The 17795-nt window shown below is 44.1% G+C and overlaps 1 protein-coding gene across 2 annotated transcripts in view; it reads left to right on the forward strand.

Moving 5' to 3' along the window:
• The first annotated feature begins 5676 nt into the window (after nucleotides 1-5676).
• EVL (Enah/Vasp-like) overlaps nucleotides 5677-17795 on the forward strand; it is a 213145-nt gene continuing 201026 nt past the window's right edge. Inside the window, exon 1 of one of the 2 annotated variants that reach the window (XM_043548410.1) lies at nucleotides 5677-6242. In XM_043548410.1, coding sequence (XP_043404345.1) covers nucleotides 6238-6242 — 5 coding nt within the window. In that variant the 5' untranslated portion in view covers nucleotides 5677-6237. The remainder of the gene's footprint in view (nucleotides 6243-17795) is intronic. The other variant, XM_037900939.2, reaches the window with a different exon arrangement.

A 17795-nucleotide genomic window follows, 5' to 3' on the forward strand; every position in this document is an offset into this window, starting at 1 on the left:
CTTCTAGTAGGGTCTCTGTTTTCACTGTGTACTCTTTACAGAGATTTGTATATTATTAATAACTACAGCCCCTCAATTCAGGCTATTAATCAGAGCAGAGTTTTGAAGAACAAACTGGGCATTCCTGCTCATACTGGGATCCTATTTGCACTGTCCTAGAGAGAGATTTTCAACAGTTAGCTGTCCAATTCCTATTGTATTTCAATGGGACATGGGTGCCTAACTCTTAGGGCATGTCTACACTGCAATTAGACACCTGCGGCTGGCCTGTGCCAGCTGACTTGGGCTTGCAGGGCTATTTAATTGCGCGGTGGGAGGGTCCGAGAGCTCGGGCTGCAGCCCGAGCCGAAATGTCTACACTGCAATTGAACAGCCCCTTAGCCTGAGCTCTGCAAGAATCAGCTGGCACAGGCCAGACGCAGGTGTCTAATTGAAGTCTAGACATATCCTTAGAGTCCACTGAAAATCTCAACTCTAGATGTCAGTTTCCAGCAGAAGTTTTTGTTAGCCTGAAGCACTTAGGGCCTGATTTTCAGAAGAGCTCCATCACATTCAGGCACCATTAGAAGTAGCCAGATTTTCAGTGGGAACTGCTGAGTGCTGTGCAATTTTGAAAATCTAGCCACTGATCTAGGTACCTAACGGGGAGCTGAACTTTTTTTGAAAATCTGTCTTTTACAGGTTTATCTAGAAAAAAATATATAGTCATTCCAGGAGGAAACAAACCCTATTCTTCTGTGGGGTTTAACTGTCAGGATTACACAAGCTGCATTGTTCCAGGTTTCAGACTGTTGGCTGAAGGAGTCGCCTCCAGGCTGTTGGACAGTATTGTTAGATGGCAGAATTAAAATGTTGGATCTGTTTCCCAGCTGTGTTAGATTACTGTAATCTATCTGTCCTTCGCATTGCTCTCTCACTGCTCAGACATCTTAAACACTTTTATTCTGGCAGTAACCTGAAGAGAGTGCAAGAGCAATTTACTTGGCTGTTCGCTCAGTGTTCCCTTGTCAATGTTTTTAATAAGATGTCAAGGTTTTTAATAAGGACTCTTTCCTTCCCTGTCCAGCTTCTCCTCCAGCTACAGCTTTTGGTGAAATCTTAATCCTGTATTTATGATGTCAGTGTGTTGCCATAGAAATGATTGTTATGTCACACATTCAAGCACTGTGGCCTAACAGTGGTATCTAAAAAGAGCAGAAGGTGTGTGCTAAGAGACTCTGGCTGAGCCACAGTCTGAGTAGTCGGAGAGAAAGTGACAGGAGGCTCAATTTAAGCTACAAACTTGCTCTGGCATTTCCAGTTCATTTCCAGTTCCTGTTTAGCAAAGGATCTGGCCACATGCAGTTTAACAGTCTGTACGTTCCAAACTCTCTGCAACCAAACAAGCACAGCACCTCCTCTGTATCCAACACAGTCTTAGACTTGCTTCTGATTGAAAAACCTGTTTTCCCACATGATTAGCCACATCCCCAGCCAGGTTCAGCTACGCTTCACCTTCTAGCTGGGATTCTGAAAAGCACTCCTAGGATTTAATTTAAAAAAACAAACAAACCATGACACTATTTGGCTCAGTTGTTGACTCCTCCTTAGGAAACAGCAGAAATGCAGGCCCCTGCCAAAGGGCCCCCAATCATCTGTATACCCCATCACAGAAATCAAGCCTTGTTCAAATGCACACTTCCATTTTTCTCTCCTGCTACAGCTCCTGCCCCATCCCATCTTACTGCAGCACAGGCCTATCTGTGGGTCTGCACTATGCTTAGTGTGTTGCCAACTCTAGCACTAGCCTGTAGGCCCCCCCGTTTCTCATCAGTCAAATCTTCTGGACTATCATAAAAAGGCAAGGGCAGGACCTAGGCTATTGCCACGCGATAATACTACAGATATCAGTGAGGATGCAGCTGCTTTTGGTGGTACAGCAAGCCCAGCATAAACTTATGGTGATGGATGGACCCAAACCCAATCCCCACATCTAAATGCTATTGCATTTGGGGGAAGCTTGGATATGACTTTGCATCTAAACTTTGTGGCTATCCCACTCTCTACAATGAGCCAAAGCAAAAATCCTACACTTTGGGGAAGTTTGCAGCTTTGGGGAAGTTTAGAGTCAAACTTTGCCCTTCAGTAGACCATCTCTTAGAAATAAATATATTAAAATGACTTGGGGCACTGCCACATCTTCCCAGCATATGCTAAGCCAACTCCTTGCTGTAAGAAGTTCTTCTGAAGAGGTACTTTAATGAAGGAATGTCCTACACACTTTGGCAAAATCCTTCAGAGGAAGTACATAAATCCAGACGATGGGAAAATCCGACATCTCTGAATAGCATCAGGCTTTATACAAGAGTATGAACCTCAGGAAAGCATGGAAGCTTCATGTCACAGGGTTTACTCACTGCTGGGACACCCCTTGTGGCTGTCTCTGGGGATTAGCTCTGCCACGACCCCACTTGCTCACTAGGAGTCACAGTGCTTCCTGGCTTGGCCCTCTGGCCAGGTCACTATGCAGGTTCCCCTTCTGGGGTAGCCAAGTCATACTGGCCAACTTGCCCACATGCCATCTCAGGCAGTCTTCTGTAAGTGCTGGGCTGTGCCACTTTCCCAGTGGCTGGTAGGGAAACCAAGGTCCACCCTCTACTCTGGGTTCGAGCCCAGGGACTTTGTCAGCAGCAACCAAGGTCTACACAGTCTCAACACTCAAAGCTCTTTCCTTGGGCTTCTTACTACGCTGATTTCCACAGACTTTCTTCCCTGCAACTCCTCTGGGTAAACCCTTTCTGCAGGACTAGGATCCCAGGGCTTCCCTCCCCCCCGGGTTTCCTCCTACCCACCTCTCTGTGCCCAGAGAGTGACTGCAGACTCTCTGCCTGCAGCCCCCTTCTTCTTCAGTTTGGTGGTGTAGCAGACTTGCTTCCTCAGCCTATGACCACCATGAATTGTATCTTGTACCTTTGTCATGACTTAGAGTCTCACACCTTCCCCAGTATTCTTAAAGAAATACAGAAGAGGGTTGTTTGTTTGTTTTTTTAAATTGGACCCCATTTTCCTTGTATTCTTGTTAGAAGTTGCAAAGAAAATTTTGTTATTTTGAGTTTCCAGTATAAACCTCTCCTTTCACAGGTATAGCCTTTGCAATCCCAAAGGATATGATTTATCATTTTCTGGACCTTAACTGTTAGACATAATCCATCTATGTTAATCAGAAATAAATTACTATTTAATCCACAATGCCCTCTTAGAATTCTAAATAGAGTCATTTCACTCTTCCTCTCGGGGCCTTGGATTACATCAGCATTGTCAACTGTAGGGCATACTTAGCCCCCAGCTGCTCTAACTTGCTGGCTTTTTACAAGCCCACCCTGCTCCTACCCAACAGGGCTTTGTCTTCAATTAGTGCTTATCATTCAAGTCTGACTGTCCCCCAGGTGAAGCCTATAAGATTGATTGGACCCTTCTGAGCCACCTTAGCCACTTCAGGGGTGGTGTGGGGTAAATGTGCTTCAGGAGAAAATTATAAGAAGATGGGCAAATCAAGTAGCAAAAATCTCTTCATAGGACACTTCCTACATCCAAGTGTAGTTTCCAAAGTGACATTGTCTCTCTGATGGGAACAGCTCAGTGATCACCATCTGACCAGCTATTGATGTGACATCTCAGGCAATGGAGGGTTTGCCCAGAAGGACTGCATGCAGTTTTTCACTGACACTACCATTCCAGAGAAGGAGCAGGTGAATGGCTAATTCTGCAGTCTAAGGATAGAGTAGCAGTGGTGGAAAGGGTCACTGGTGCTCTGCACTTATGAGAGTAGATTCCATCCAATCCACAGGGCTTCTAAGAGAAAACCCTGCACCAAGCCCTTTCATGTAGGCTGGGCCTAAAATACAAGATTGAACCCCTTGAAAAAGGTACTCTGCATGTGGTGGATCTAAGTGAAGACAGCTGAGGGGTGATGTCATTATGATCAAATGCTAGGGCCAGTGCAGTCAAGAGAGAAACTTTGTGGTTTCCAGTGGGACCAGGATTTGACTTGTAATGCAAGATGCTAATTTGTAGTCTACAGCCTGAGAAATCTGAAGGGTAGGTTGTGCATTTATGGCAATACATGAAATAACCTCTCCCTTTTTTTTCTTTAATACAAGAATGTCACTTGCAAAATATTTGGCCATTGTGCTTGGATAACTCTCTGCACTTCTATATCCCCTTTCATCATGTTACAAACACGTAAGCCTCGCATCACCTTAGAGAGGTTGGTATTATACACATTTTACAGCTGGGGAAATTTGAGGCACAGAGGGGTTGCAAGGTGCCTGAGGGTAATATCTACTAAGAGCTAGGATTAGAAGCCGGGAATCCTGATACCCAGTCATTGACTCTAACCAATGGCCTACAGCCCCTCCTCATGCACAACTGTATGTGACTAGATGTATCGTTACTATGGAGGCATCTTGTGTAGCATACTCTATTTATAAAGAGCCACAACGATTCTGTATAATATCTAAAAGAAAAGGAGTACTTATGGACCTTAGAGACTAACAAATGTATTTGAGCATAAGCTTTCGTGAGCTACAGCTCACTTCAGTGGATGCATTCAGTGACCCTGTGTATTGTGAAGCTGAGGCCTAAGGTATCTGAATAAATGCTTTGTTGCAGGCTTACATCAGATTTTCTTGCCTACTCTGGTTTTAGATCTTAACCATATTTACACATTCTGTCCCCTGATCTTTTTCTCTCTCCCCTCCCCCCATTTCATACTGTAATTTGTCATCATGGACTTTAGTTTTAAGAAATGATTTTATTTAAAAATAAAAATCAACATTCTCACTTTTATTCATAGTTCAGATGCAATTAAAATTGCTATAAAACTCCACAGGTTAATAAAATACAAGCAAACAAGGGCAATCTGCCATATGGCACATGGGCTGGTTTGAAGGGTTCTCACAGAAAAGCCAAAGAAAATAGATTTTATTTTTTTCTCATCATTTCTAGATAAGCTTATTACATTCACCTGCATAAACTCATCCAAATCTCCTCTGATGGGGTTACTGGGAGGTAATTGATGGGACACCTTGAGTATCATGCCTGCTTTCTGACAGACTCTTCTGTTCCTTCATGCAAAGTAAATGTGTTGTGCCTTCTTTGGACTCTCTAGACCAGATGTATGTAAACAATCAAGAGAAGATAATTCTCACTTTCCAAGCATTACTAAATAAAGTTAATCATATTTATGAAAAATGCGTGTGAATGTAAAGTTTACTTTGGAGCAAATAAATAGGACCATTGGTCATTTCTAATGGTTTCCTATCTATTAAAAAACTGGTCCACCGGCCCTTACTAACTCATACTAGCTGTTTGTTCACAAGGTGCCTTATTAACCTCTGAGCACCTGAATGAAAACTGAAAATAGCAATTACCAGAAAGGCATCACTGCCCAATGAGTGCATAAAGCCCCAGAACCAGTGTAAAATGTACACAGCATTATTATGATGTATTATTTCTATAGCACTGAGAGTGCGCTAGGTGTGTATATGCAGTACTGCTTGTATGTACAGATTGCTGTTTGTTCTGTGGGTGCATGTGCTGTGCTCAGTATCGTCCGATGTGTGTGTTTATGGTGTGTGTGCTGGGCCTGTATGCATGTCTGTGCATGTGCTCTGCGGGCACTGTAGTCTCTGCATTATGTGGGAGGTGCATAAACACCGCACGTGTGTGTGCATGTCTCCGGGGTGCACATGTGCATGACTGTGCGCGTTATCTGCGTGTGTGTCTGGGTTGGCGGGTGGCGCATGTAGTGGGCTGGCTGCCGTGGGAAAAGCCGAGCTCCCAGCGGCGGCAGCAGGAGTGGGGCTGGCTGCAGGCTGGCGGAAGTGTTTGTCGGCAGCAGTGGGCAGCAGAGCTCCGCTGGCTTTGTGTTTGTTTCCTCTCTCTCACGCGCCCAGGGAGCGGGGAAGATGGCAGGGCCCCGGGAACAGCTGTCAGCCGCCGAGGACCAGCTCCACAGCTAGCGCCCTTGACGCCGGAAGATGCGATTGCAAGGGCCGCGGGGTGAGAGCAGCCCCGGAGCAGCAGGGAGCCCCAGCCCCGCTTCGTGCAGCCGATGCGGCAGCCTCCGCGCTTCCCTGGCGTTCACCGCGTTCGGGGGGGTCCGACATTAATCACCCGGCCGCAGCTCGCCGAGCCGGACTCGCAGACCAACTTCCCCGGGGACGCACCGAGCGAGTCCCCCGAACTGCAGGGAAGATGAGGTGAGGGCGGCGGGGGCCGGGGGGGGGGGGGGGGAGGCGACGGCTCCGCCCAGCGGGACCCAGCAGCAGCCGGCTGGTTTGGGGAAGCAGCTCGGGGGTGGCTGATCGACATGGCAGGAGCGTCCCATCTGGCGTCCGGTCCTCCCACGGGCGGCTGGGGGGAGAACCCGTGCGCCCGGCTGCAGCCCCGCCTCTCCCCGGCTGGGAGCCCCGGGGGCGGGCTGGCTGCTCGGGTACCCCCCCGCCCGGTGGCCAGGCGTGTGTTTCCCAGGGGCCGCGTGTCCCCGGCCCCCCTCCTCGCGGCGGCGCCCCGCTGCCATGGCCGTGGCTGGCGGGTTCCGCCCACCTGGCTGCGCGCGTATCCCCGGGGGCGGCCCCTTGCCTTGCCCGGGCACGCCGGGCTGCGAGCTTCGTTCCCCGCACCTGGCTCGCGGCGCGGGAGGGCAGCCCCGAGGGCAGGGCGGAGGCGGTGGGGGCAGACGTGCTGCCGGACGCACGCGGGTCATTCATTCGCCTGTGGTTTTATGAAGGCGGGTGGCTGGCCGGGTTGCTGAGGCTCCCGGCGAAGTCTGGCCGGGGTGGAGCGCTGGATCTCTGGGCTGGGGCGATTGGAGCCGGGCAAGAATAATGGGGCGGGGGTCCCCTGGATCCTCCCCATCCTCGATCCCAGACAGCCTCTCCCCAGGGTGACACAGTTGCTCTCACTCGCGCTGCACTTGCTTGGCTCGGTGTTTGTGCAGGGGGAGGGGACCCCCTCAGCTCCCCCCCCGCCGAGTTTGGGGGTGGATTTCCCGTGGGCGATTTTGGGTTAGCTGTCTGTCTCTCAAGGACTGGTGTAATTTGCGGCCCTTTGGAGGGAAGGGGGGGATTCCTGCACAGGGGGAGGAGGTTAAGCAGCGCTGCGCCTCCTTGTCCTTCCCCGGATGGATAATACTAGTGGGTGGTGACATCTTTGGCAGGTTTGACTGTCATTACTTTAAATCCGTGGGACAGATTATGTCCGTGGTTATAAAAGGCTGCAGGCGGGTTTGAAAATAGTGCAGCAGCACAGAGCCGGGAATCTCCAAGGCTGATGTTTGGGTAGCACACTCCAGCTTCTGCCGAGGCTCATCTTCCCTTGCCCTCTGGGCTGCAGACCAGCATGTAAGATTGTAAAAGAGCTTCAGGGGAGCAGAGAAAGTGTACCCTTGAAAGATTTCAGTGTAGATCCTTCCTGATCATGCAAAGATCTTCCTCTAACAGGGGGAGCTGGCCAGATTGCTGTAGGTTTTTCCAGGGCAGTTTGGCTATCATGACTCTTAGGAGCAGAGAACATAGATTTCATGTAATCAGAACAGAGCTGGAAGGAAGAGGTCATCTATTTCTAGACCGTAATTCCCCTCCCCCCAAGCAGTGCAGGAGTTCAGTCTGGTTGTAAGTGTCTCAAAGCAATGTGGCTTCCACTGTTTCCCCATCCCACTGTATAATACTGTTGATTCCTTCTGCTTCACCATCTCCTTTATTTATTAAAGCACTATGGCTTGTCTCAGGAATGGAAATCACAATCAAAGACCAAATTGTCTTCTGTGTCTTTGGTGACTTGTAAGACTTTTGTTTTGTATTGCTCATAAGAAAGACAATAGAATTTTAAAAACTTTTTTTCCCCATAGGGCACTCATTATATGCAGCTATATCATGTTTCAAATAGTCTCTTTAAAACTATTTTTTTTTCTTTTGGGGAGAAATTTGTTTTGCCGCCTTAAGTGGGTAATTTGATTTTGTATTTTTAAAGGTGTGCATTGTTGATACATTGGTGTCTTTTGGATAAAATCATATTTGGACACTGATACATACCATGGATATTAGTATAAATACTGAATTGGTTAAATCCAATATATACACATTTACTGGCAGGTTCTATCTAACTTACTTTATTCTTCCCTCCTCAGAAGGGAAAGAAAACCCACTTAAAATGTATTTAGGTATAAAATTCTCCTCTAATAAATGTAGGTTGTATTACTCCAAGAGATCCTGACAGACTGCAATCATTTAATAAAAACCTTCAAGAATCTTTCTATACGTGTGTTTTTATTTATATTGCTTTTCAATGGTGAATAGATTACAGTACCTTTCTTTGCACTGAAATGAAATGTTTCTCAGTTTGAAGTAAAAAATTTGACTGTATATTTTAATTTTTCCTTTGTGTCCTCAGTTTTGTCTTATTCCAAAGAGATAATCTAGAACATAATGTATGAATAGAGAACATGCCATATATTACGGCTGACCTATTATAACTTATTTTCTCACTGTCTTATAAAAGTGCTTTGAGATCCTCCGAAGATAGATGCTATCTAAGTGCAACGTATTATTACTTATTCAGTACTTAAACGTGCAGAAATATTACCTCCCACTGTACAATGAATATTGCTAGTTTTTTTAGTAGCAGGTTTTATTTATTTTTGCAAGCATCATGCAGTTCTATCATTTTACAGAAATACATCTATAAACACAATCTCTTCATGTTCTGGCTATCTTTGTATAGTTTCCTGCCGATTTGTTAATCTTCAGTATGGCTTATGAAACACCTCCTTGTGTTTGAGAGGCATCCACAAGAAATACATGGAGCCGGCCATAGTATTTTGGGGTGGGTCTGTGGAGCAGTTTTTCACCTTTACCCTCCCAAGTAGCTAACTTATGTCCACCTCAATCATACCACTGTACACATGGCTACGAGCTATACACCAGTTGAGAGGGCTCTCCCTCAACCTATGTAATTCGTTTTATCGAAAAATGGGTACTGAGAAGCTGCACCTCCTTTTTAACTGTGAGGGTGATCTAGCCATTGGAACAAATTACTGAGGGAAGTGGTAAACTCTACACCTCTCGAAGTCCTCAAAACAAGACTGGATGCCTTTCTGGAAGACAACGTGTGCTTTACTAAAGTACATTCGCTTCAATGCAGAGGTAACTGGGTGAAATTCTATGGCCTGTATTAGACAGGAGGTCAGACTAGATGATCTAATGGGTTTCTTCTGGCCTTAAAAATCTATGAATCTCTCCAGACTTCTGTTGCAGAAGTGGTGCCGGCTTGTGCTGAGTCGCCTAATTTAAAAAAAAAAAAAAAAAAAAGAAAATCCCAGGAAGATGCCATATCTAGGTATAGAGCTTTGTGTTTGAAACCAAAGTGAAATAACACAAAATAAAACAAAGTGACATACAAAACAAAAACTCACCCTGCAGTGATGGCTCCTGGTTACAGGGCCATTCACTTGTGTCCTGGCCATCCCCTTGTCATGATGGAGGGGCAGCGGGGCCAAATTTGAGTGAGCGGCATTGCAACCTGGTGACTGAAATCTCACTCCTTCCCCACCCCTGGTTCTCCCACCCGTGTCAGGGGCAGGATCCAACCCTTCCCTCTTCCTCTCCCCCTCCCCCAGGGCATCCTATGCTCTCCAGAGCAGAACCCAGCCCCCAGCGTCACCCGCGATAAAAAAGATAAAACAACATGAAATTCCTAAAAATAAAATAAAAAAATTACATACACACACAAAAATCTCACAGGGCTCTATCTGTGTGCATCCCTAATCTGAAGGGATGAAACCAACCCACTGCCGTGGGACAAACAGAACCAAATATGCATACAGTAACCATGTACAGTAGTAACAGTGTGCATCATGAGCTTTTTAATCCAATAGTTTTGATTGAAGATTTACCTGAGCAAAGTCTTGACAGTGTTGCAATAAACCCAGCATTTCAATTACCTTGTTGCCCTCTCATTTCTACTCATTTAGCAGTTCATGTGGCAGCATATATATAGTGGCCAGCACTTTTAGTTTGATGTAAAGAGAGCTGTATCTGCAGCTTAGTTTTAGTGTTTGCTTTATTTATTTGCTCTAAATTCCTTTCTGTTTTGCCCACATAACAATCAGGATTATAATCACAGAAAAGGAGAGTATGCTGGTTTTTGTATATCACCTCATTTTTAATTGCCTTATTTGATCAGACCAACAGCTCCATCTAGTCCAGTATCTTGTCTCTGTCAGTGGCTAGTACCATGTGCTTCAGAGGAAGGAGCAAAAAAAACCCCAAGTGGGTAATCATGTAACAACCTGCCTGTAGAGGAAGTTTTTTCTATCCCTATCAGTTAGTAATTGACTTAACCCCTGAAGCATGAAGCTTGTAGCCTTTCCAAACTTTGTTTTAATCCTATATACTGTAACTGTGTTGTTCTCATTGTCTATATAAACGTCCCTTTTGTTTTTTCAGTCCTACTGAGGTTTTTGCTTCAATGATGTCTTGTGATAAATGAGTTCCACAGACTAATTAAGAGGGTGGGTGGGTGGTAAGCAGTAGTATTTCCTTTTTATTAGTTTTAGATTTGCTGCCTTACAGTTTAATAGAATGTTCTCTTATTAAGAGTAAGTATGAGCAAAAGAGTCTGTTATGCCTTTTCTATGCTGATTCTTCTTTTTCATTTCTTCTCTAAACTGAAAAGACTGGAAGTATTTAATCTCTCTTCACATGGAGGTTCCTCCCCCCCATATTACTGATTATTTACATCACTTGTCTCTGAATTCCTATTTCTGCTATATCCTTTTTTGAGATAGCATGTCCAGAACTGAACACTGCTCCAAGTGAGGGTATACCACTGATATACATGCTGCCATTGTCATATTTCATTACATTCCTTACACATTGTAACATTTTGTTTGTTTTTTTTTGACTGCTGTTGCTTACTGTGCAGTGGTTTTAGCAGAGCTGCCCCGGCTTATTTGGCGTTGTTAGTTAATGTAGATTATGTATCAATGGTTAACATTATTCCTTCTATTTGTTCATTGCTTTGCATTTATTAATATTGAATTTCATCTGCCATCATGTTACCTGTTCACTTGGCTTTATTTAGTCCCTCTGGAGTTCATCACAGTTTTCTCTAGTTCTGACTAACTTAAATAATGTTATCAAAAAGAAAAGGAGTACTTGTGGCACCTTAGAGTACACAAGTACTCCTTTTCTTTTTGCGAATACAGACTAACACGGCTGTTACTCTGAAACCTTAAATAATGTTATGTCAGTTGTGCAGAATTTGCCACTTCCCTGCTATAACCTTTCTCAGATCATGAATGAACATGTTAAACAACACTGGCCCTGGCACAGAACCTTGGCACACCTCACAGTTAATACTGTGCCACAATGAAAGTTGACTTTTTACTCCTCTTCTGTGGTTTTCTGCCTCTTAGTTTTTGTTCCATGACATTACAAGTACCTCTCTACCTTTGTGATATTTAATTTTCCTTAATAGCCTCCTGTAAGGGACCTTATCAAGGGGAAGTACATTTTATCAACCTGCTCTCCATTATTTTCTACTTAGTTGACATGCTCAAAGAATTCTAGTAGGCTAGAAAGACATGGTTCTCCTTTGCAGACACTCTGCTGATTAGTCCAAATCACCTCAGGATCACCTAGGTGTTATATAATTCTATATTTAGTTTATTGCTTCAACTGGTTTCCTTGCTAGTGAAATAGGTCTCATTGGTTTTGTCATTCCTAGAATCACTCCCTGGTGGTCCAGCAGACTGCCTGATTCTCTTGCAAGTTCCCTGCTTCTGATATGTTTAAGGGGTTTCTCATTGTTCGTTGTTATATCTTTGACTATTTTGTTCTTCAGTGTCTACCTTGGCCCTCCTAATTTTCATTTTGCACCTTGCCCATCATAGCTGATGCTCCTTTCTATTCCCTTCACTAGGGTTAGATTTCCATTTTTGAAAGGATACTTGTTTGGCTCAAAAAAACCTCTTGAACCTTGCCATTTAGCTATTTTGCCATTTCTTGCCTTCTTGCTTGCTGCTCTCAGTACTCTTTCTGTGTGCTGGCCATTGCATGTGATAAACAGTATTGAGCCTCCTTTTTGTCTTAGCTTTGAAGTATTGAGGGAATTTATTAAACTTCCAAATTAAATGGATTTTCCTTAATGTTGAGCCCACAAATTAAATTAATTAACTCAAGTATGGATTTCTTGTATCCGAGGAGATCCTAGTAACAACCTCATGTTTCCTGCCTGAATCTGGACCTGAAGATAAATATTCAGCTCTCCAATCTGCTGTTTTATTTCCTTTGATCAGAGCTTTAGAAAATGTAGAAAACCGTGGTGTCAGTCTTCATCAGTCTGATTTCCATGGTCTCCACTCATTTAAGCATTGGCTTTATTCCTGTAGAAGTAGTTTGAGTTTTAAAAGATGTCCTATATTTTCTTTTCACTCATTTCAGAGCTGCCACTGATCCATAAATCTTCTCTTATTCACCCCAAACCTTGGATCTCAAGGGTACTGAGGTAAAGCTGAAGTAACTGTCATAATTTCTTTGCCTGGGCTGACACAGTTGGGTAAATAAATACTTCTTATCTTTACTCTTACCCCTAGGCAGATTTCATCAGCGGTAATCCAAGGCTTCCATTTCATCTGCTCTTCTGATTTAATGCGTAATAATGAGGGCAGTTGCTATCTCCACTCTAACTCAGAGCTCCACAGAGATGTGTCTAAGCTATTCATTGACAAAGCTCCCCTCCTCCACTCCCCTGCTGAAGTTTTAGAGTTGCCTACTAATAAAAGCACAGTTCTCATAGGAACAGAGGCATGACCTAGTAAACTGAGTCAGGCTGTGTGAAATTGCAAACATTTAAGTTTTTGATGAGAGACAATTTTGCCACCACCAGATTTTTCACAATGGAGTGTTCACATCAAAATGCAAACATTCAGATTTTTTATAGATTGAGTCTCAAAAATCGATCCTAACCCATATGAAATTCAAAATTATGAAAACAGTAAAGTTTTGCCAAAGAGGGATTAAGAGGCAAATCCTCCCTCAAAATACCCATGTAAACCCCCTGCCAGCAAAATGACCCCTCAAGCAAAAAACTTCAACGTTTCAGTGTTCTGCTACAGCTGATTGAAATCGTAACAAATTGCAAAGCTTTCAAATTTCACTGAATATTTCATGCAACCCTGATTTGAGAAGAGGCCGGGGAGCCAGGAACTCATGAGTTCTGTTCCCAGTGCTGACACTGACTGTATGCGTTCACTACAGAGTATGTCTTCACTTCTGTTGCTTGGATGCTGGCCCAAACCCTTCTCTTGTCCACTCACCCAGCCCTCTACTCTAAGTGTAGTGGTGCTTTACGCCAGGGCTAACTGGCCCAGCTGAGAGTATGCTGCTTCAGATGCTGCTTTCGTGCAGTGAAGACGTAAGCTACATCACTTGAATGTTGATAGACTTCCAGTACCTTCCCACAGTTTCCCCTTTATGATTAGAAGGGCAGACTCATTCACCCACCGTTTACTTGGAAATAATGCTGCTCAGCTTACTGCAGCACCCAGAACCATGGGATACGCCCCCAGAAATCCTAGCAACCCACCCAGGGGAGTGCAGCACCTGTGAGGACACTGTAACTTGGGTATGGCTTTCCATTGTGGCTGTTCAGACTCCGGCTAGGCTAACCCAAGCTTTGAGACCTGGGTGCTGATCACCTGGATTAACTCTGTAGTGAACACATACAGACTCATGGTGGTCTGCAGCAATTTAATCATTTAACTACTTTGGCTCCACTACCCTATTTGCAGAATGAGGATGATAGTACCTACCCGATGAGGTGTTAAGATATATTAGTTAGGTCCCAATCCAGCAAAGGATTTAAGCACGTGCTTAATTTCAAGCACACGAGTAATCCCATTGAAGTGCTTATTTGCTTTGCTAGAGCGGAAGCACTTTGAGGATGAAAAGTTACAAATGCTAAGTATTACAATATGTATTCCCTGTACTCCATGCACCTCTCTCTATGTATCCTTCCTTCTCCCATGTGCTCTTCCCTCCCTCCTCTTCAGTGCCTCTATTCCTTTCTTTCCCTGACTCTCACGCATCTGTTAACTACCCCACCACTGCTCCAATAACGAACAGACATAAGAGAGAATGAAATGGAACTCCGGGTATGTCTGCACTTGAGCTGGGAGATGTGATTCCCAGTTCACACAGACGTACCTGTGTCAGCTCCGCTTTCATTAGCGTGCTAAAAATAGTAGTTTAACCAGAGTTGGTGCAGGTACTAGTGCACTACAAATAGTAAGGTAGCCAGGGTAGCCCAGGTGGTAGCTCAGGCTAGCGCCCCCCCCCGAGTAAGTACCCACCCGGACCCCTGAATACATAGTCAGGTGGCTAGCCCGAGCTGCCGCTCAGGCTACCTCAGCTACCGTACTATTTTTATCACACTAATAAGAGCAGAGCTAGCACAGGTTGTCTTAAATACCTTTTAATGGCGTGCTCTCCACTTTTCCCTCTTACCTTTTTTTAAATTGTTGGGCAATAACAGCGCTCCCTGTGTGTGCATGTGTGTATAGCAACTGGGACAATTGGGCCCCGATCCTGACTGGGACCTTTGGGAATTGTCACAATATACAGTATAAATAAATAAAAGTGCAAATATTGTATCTGATACAGAAATAAGTGGTTTTTTTGTTCAGTCATTTTTGGTTAATATCTGTTTCAGTAAGTAGGAGCTTTAGCACAGACTAAAATTATCTCATAACGTAATGGCGTAATTTTAGTAACCTATTGTAATTTTATTGTATTATGAAAGTTGAAAGTTGCAATTTGTTTATATGCTAATCTCTGTCAATTGATGGCATCTTCTGGGTTGGTTCAGATGAACTTCTGATCTCAGCAATCATTTTCTTAAGAAACAAAAGTTGATGGGCCACTAAATAAGTCATGCTTGCTTTCTTCATTCAGCTAATCTCATTGTAGCGCCTGTAACCCAGCCAAGTAAGTAAAGCAAACAGGATTTGGCCTGTCACAAATGCACCAAATGGGATAGATTTACTTTTTCTTTAGCGTTTTATACAGTGGCCTGGATACAGAGTCACTTTCTTTTTGCCGTATTTGTTGCTGTTACATTTTCCCCAAAATAAGAACTGTCCATTTATTCAAGCACAGACAGAAGGGTTGGGTAGCTTCTCTTAAGTATAGAACTTCAGGATCATTACTGCATCTGAAATGCTGTTTTGTAGGCTGTTACAGAAATAGCCCTAACTCTGCCTCAGTAACCTTGTATAGCAGTAAGTATTTTCCCTTTCTCTCCTCTTGCAGTGGACTGAAAGCAAACTTTTAAACCAGCGCACTGGCTGTTTTCAAACTAATGGGCTTTGCATTCAGGCTAAGGAAAGCAAGGTACAAAAATCAGCTGTTGTCCTAAGTCGAATAGTTCACTCCTTTTTGGTTCACGGCTTGAAACTTTTTTCTTGATCACATCTGTTTGTGAGTAGAAGATTATCAACATGCCAAACTTCCCTTGCTTCCCAGATAAAACTTTTTCATATGGAGTAAACATCTTAAGGCAGCATTTAAAACAATTCTTTTAATTAAAAAGGAAGAGGAGAAAAAAAAGAGAGAGCTTAGAGAGCAGAGATGTGTGCAGGCAGCTATAACAGAGTGGAGATGAGTATCAGATACAGATTAAGAGCCAAGCTGTGCCCTAGGATACGTGTATAAAACTCCCATTGAAGTCAAAAGGGATTAAGCATATGTACTGGATTCAAGAGCAATATGTATTCAGCCAAATGGGAGAGCGAAGAGGCTTTCTGGAGTCTGAGCTGCTTGCTGGACTCGAGCAGCATCTGTCCCCCTGACCAGAGTGCTGGGATGTAGAATATTAAACCTACCATTACTGCAAAAGTACCTATGAGGGGTGGTACAGAGACACCATGATAGTATATAAGACATTGAATCACTAGCAGCCAAGCCAAACCACATCTTTCTCTCTTTTCAAGACCTTGCCAGATTTGGGCTCTGCTGGAGTCTGGATCCTGGAGCCTGCAACTCCTGACCATCCTTGCTGATCTTAACAGCTGCCCCAACAAGGTAAAAGATTGGAGGCAGAAATGAGGCTGGCTGATGCCAGGCATTAAGGCCCCTACACACATGCTTAAGCTTACTAGTGTGGGAAGTTTAATTAATGTCAATGAGTTCAGTGCAAGATTGGGGCCTAATACAGGAGATGAAAATACTGTCCTGATCTTAATGTACCTGGATTAAAAAACAAAACAGCAACAAATATTTTCCTCTCTGAATTTTAAAGAACATGACACAGTAAGGGAAATCCTGTACTCTACAGAGAAGAAGACTATGTTTATCCTATTCCTTCTTTGTGTGCAGCAGTTATCTCTCAGCTAATATACAGGACTCACTCTGAATTGTATTTTCATGATACCCATAGGTCCTGGCCATTCGCTGGTATCTGAACTAATTTCACAATGAGATAAACATATACCCTGCATGTACACCTTGTTTCTTGTACATCCAGGACATTGTTGCCCAAAGTCAACCTCATGGTATATGTGACTACTCCTGCTCCACGGTCCTTGGAATGTATTAGTTGTTTGTTATTTATACTGCATCTTGGGTATGTATGGTGCTTTACAAGGTGTTCTGAGAGGATTACAATCGGGAATTAGAGCAAAATCATAACAAATGGACAAAAGATCAGAAGCAGTAAATGAAAGGAGCTGGATATCTCCCTTGCAAGATGTTGTTTCTTGCAGTGAATAAGAAACAAAAGGTTGCATCATGGATTTCTAATTAGTTGCTTTTAAAATATATAATATAATAGATTTGAGGAAGGAACTAGTTGTGGTACAGTGGAGACTGAGAGTCTCTAGGCCTGACAGAAGTGAATGAGGAGGGGTGTCAGGACTGGGCAATGGGCAATCTGACCTAGTGGTCACAGCAGGAGTCAGGGGTCAGGCCAGGTCCGATAGCAGGAGGTCAGAGTCCAAGACAGGCCAGAGGGTAAACAAGGGTAGGTGTCAGGAGCACGCAGGGTTAGGTTACCAGGAGATCAGAAGCAGGCAGTAGGTGCTGGTATCTCAGAGGAAGTAGCCCAAAGCAGGGAGAACCCAGTTGCATGGACAGCTTCCTGTTCCTGTGCTTGGTTCACAGCTTCTAAACCCATCAGGATGCCCAGCATTTGCCAATCAGTTTCTAGGACTGGGGTCCTCTGTCAGAGTTCAGCGTCTATTCTGATGACTGTTAGCAGGTCACTGGGTGGCAAGTTGGAGCTTACTAGCTCCAAAGAACCCTGTGCAAAGCCAGACCAACAGGAGGAGTAAGGTGGGGGCGGGGAAATGGCCTGATTCTGGGCCAGCTTCAAAACTGCTCTAAGTTACCCAGCTACAGGGGAGCTGCTTCACTGGCTGAGGATGAGAAGCACAGTTGGGGTCATGGATCTGTCCTAAGTTCAAGTCCCCTAGATTTGTTTCTTGACAAAGAAGTGCTTGAAATGTGTCATAAAAAACAAGAAGGTGGAATTAAGAGACACCAAAATAGGTTGCTTGTGTTGAGCCAGGTGGCCTTTCCCTTTTCCTAAAGCAGGGGTAGTCAATTCTTTTTTATCAAGGTTGAAATTTCTTAATCAAAGCATAGTCAAGGTCCAGACTCCAGAGAAAATAAAACAAAAAATAATAAGTAAATAAAAAGATTTTTAAGGATCCATTCAAAAGCCTATGGTGTTTTTGACTCTGCTATATTTCTCTT

The sequence above is a fragment of the Chelonia mydas genome, chromosome 6 (genome assembly GCF_015237465.2).
Source record: "Chelonia mydas isolate rCheMyd1 chromosome 6, rCheMyd1.pri.v2, whole genome shotgun sequence".
Classification (NCBI taxonomy): Eukaryota; Metazoa; Chordata; order Testudines; family Cheloniidae; genus Chelonia; species Chelonia mydas.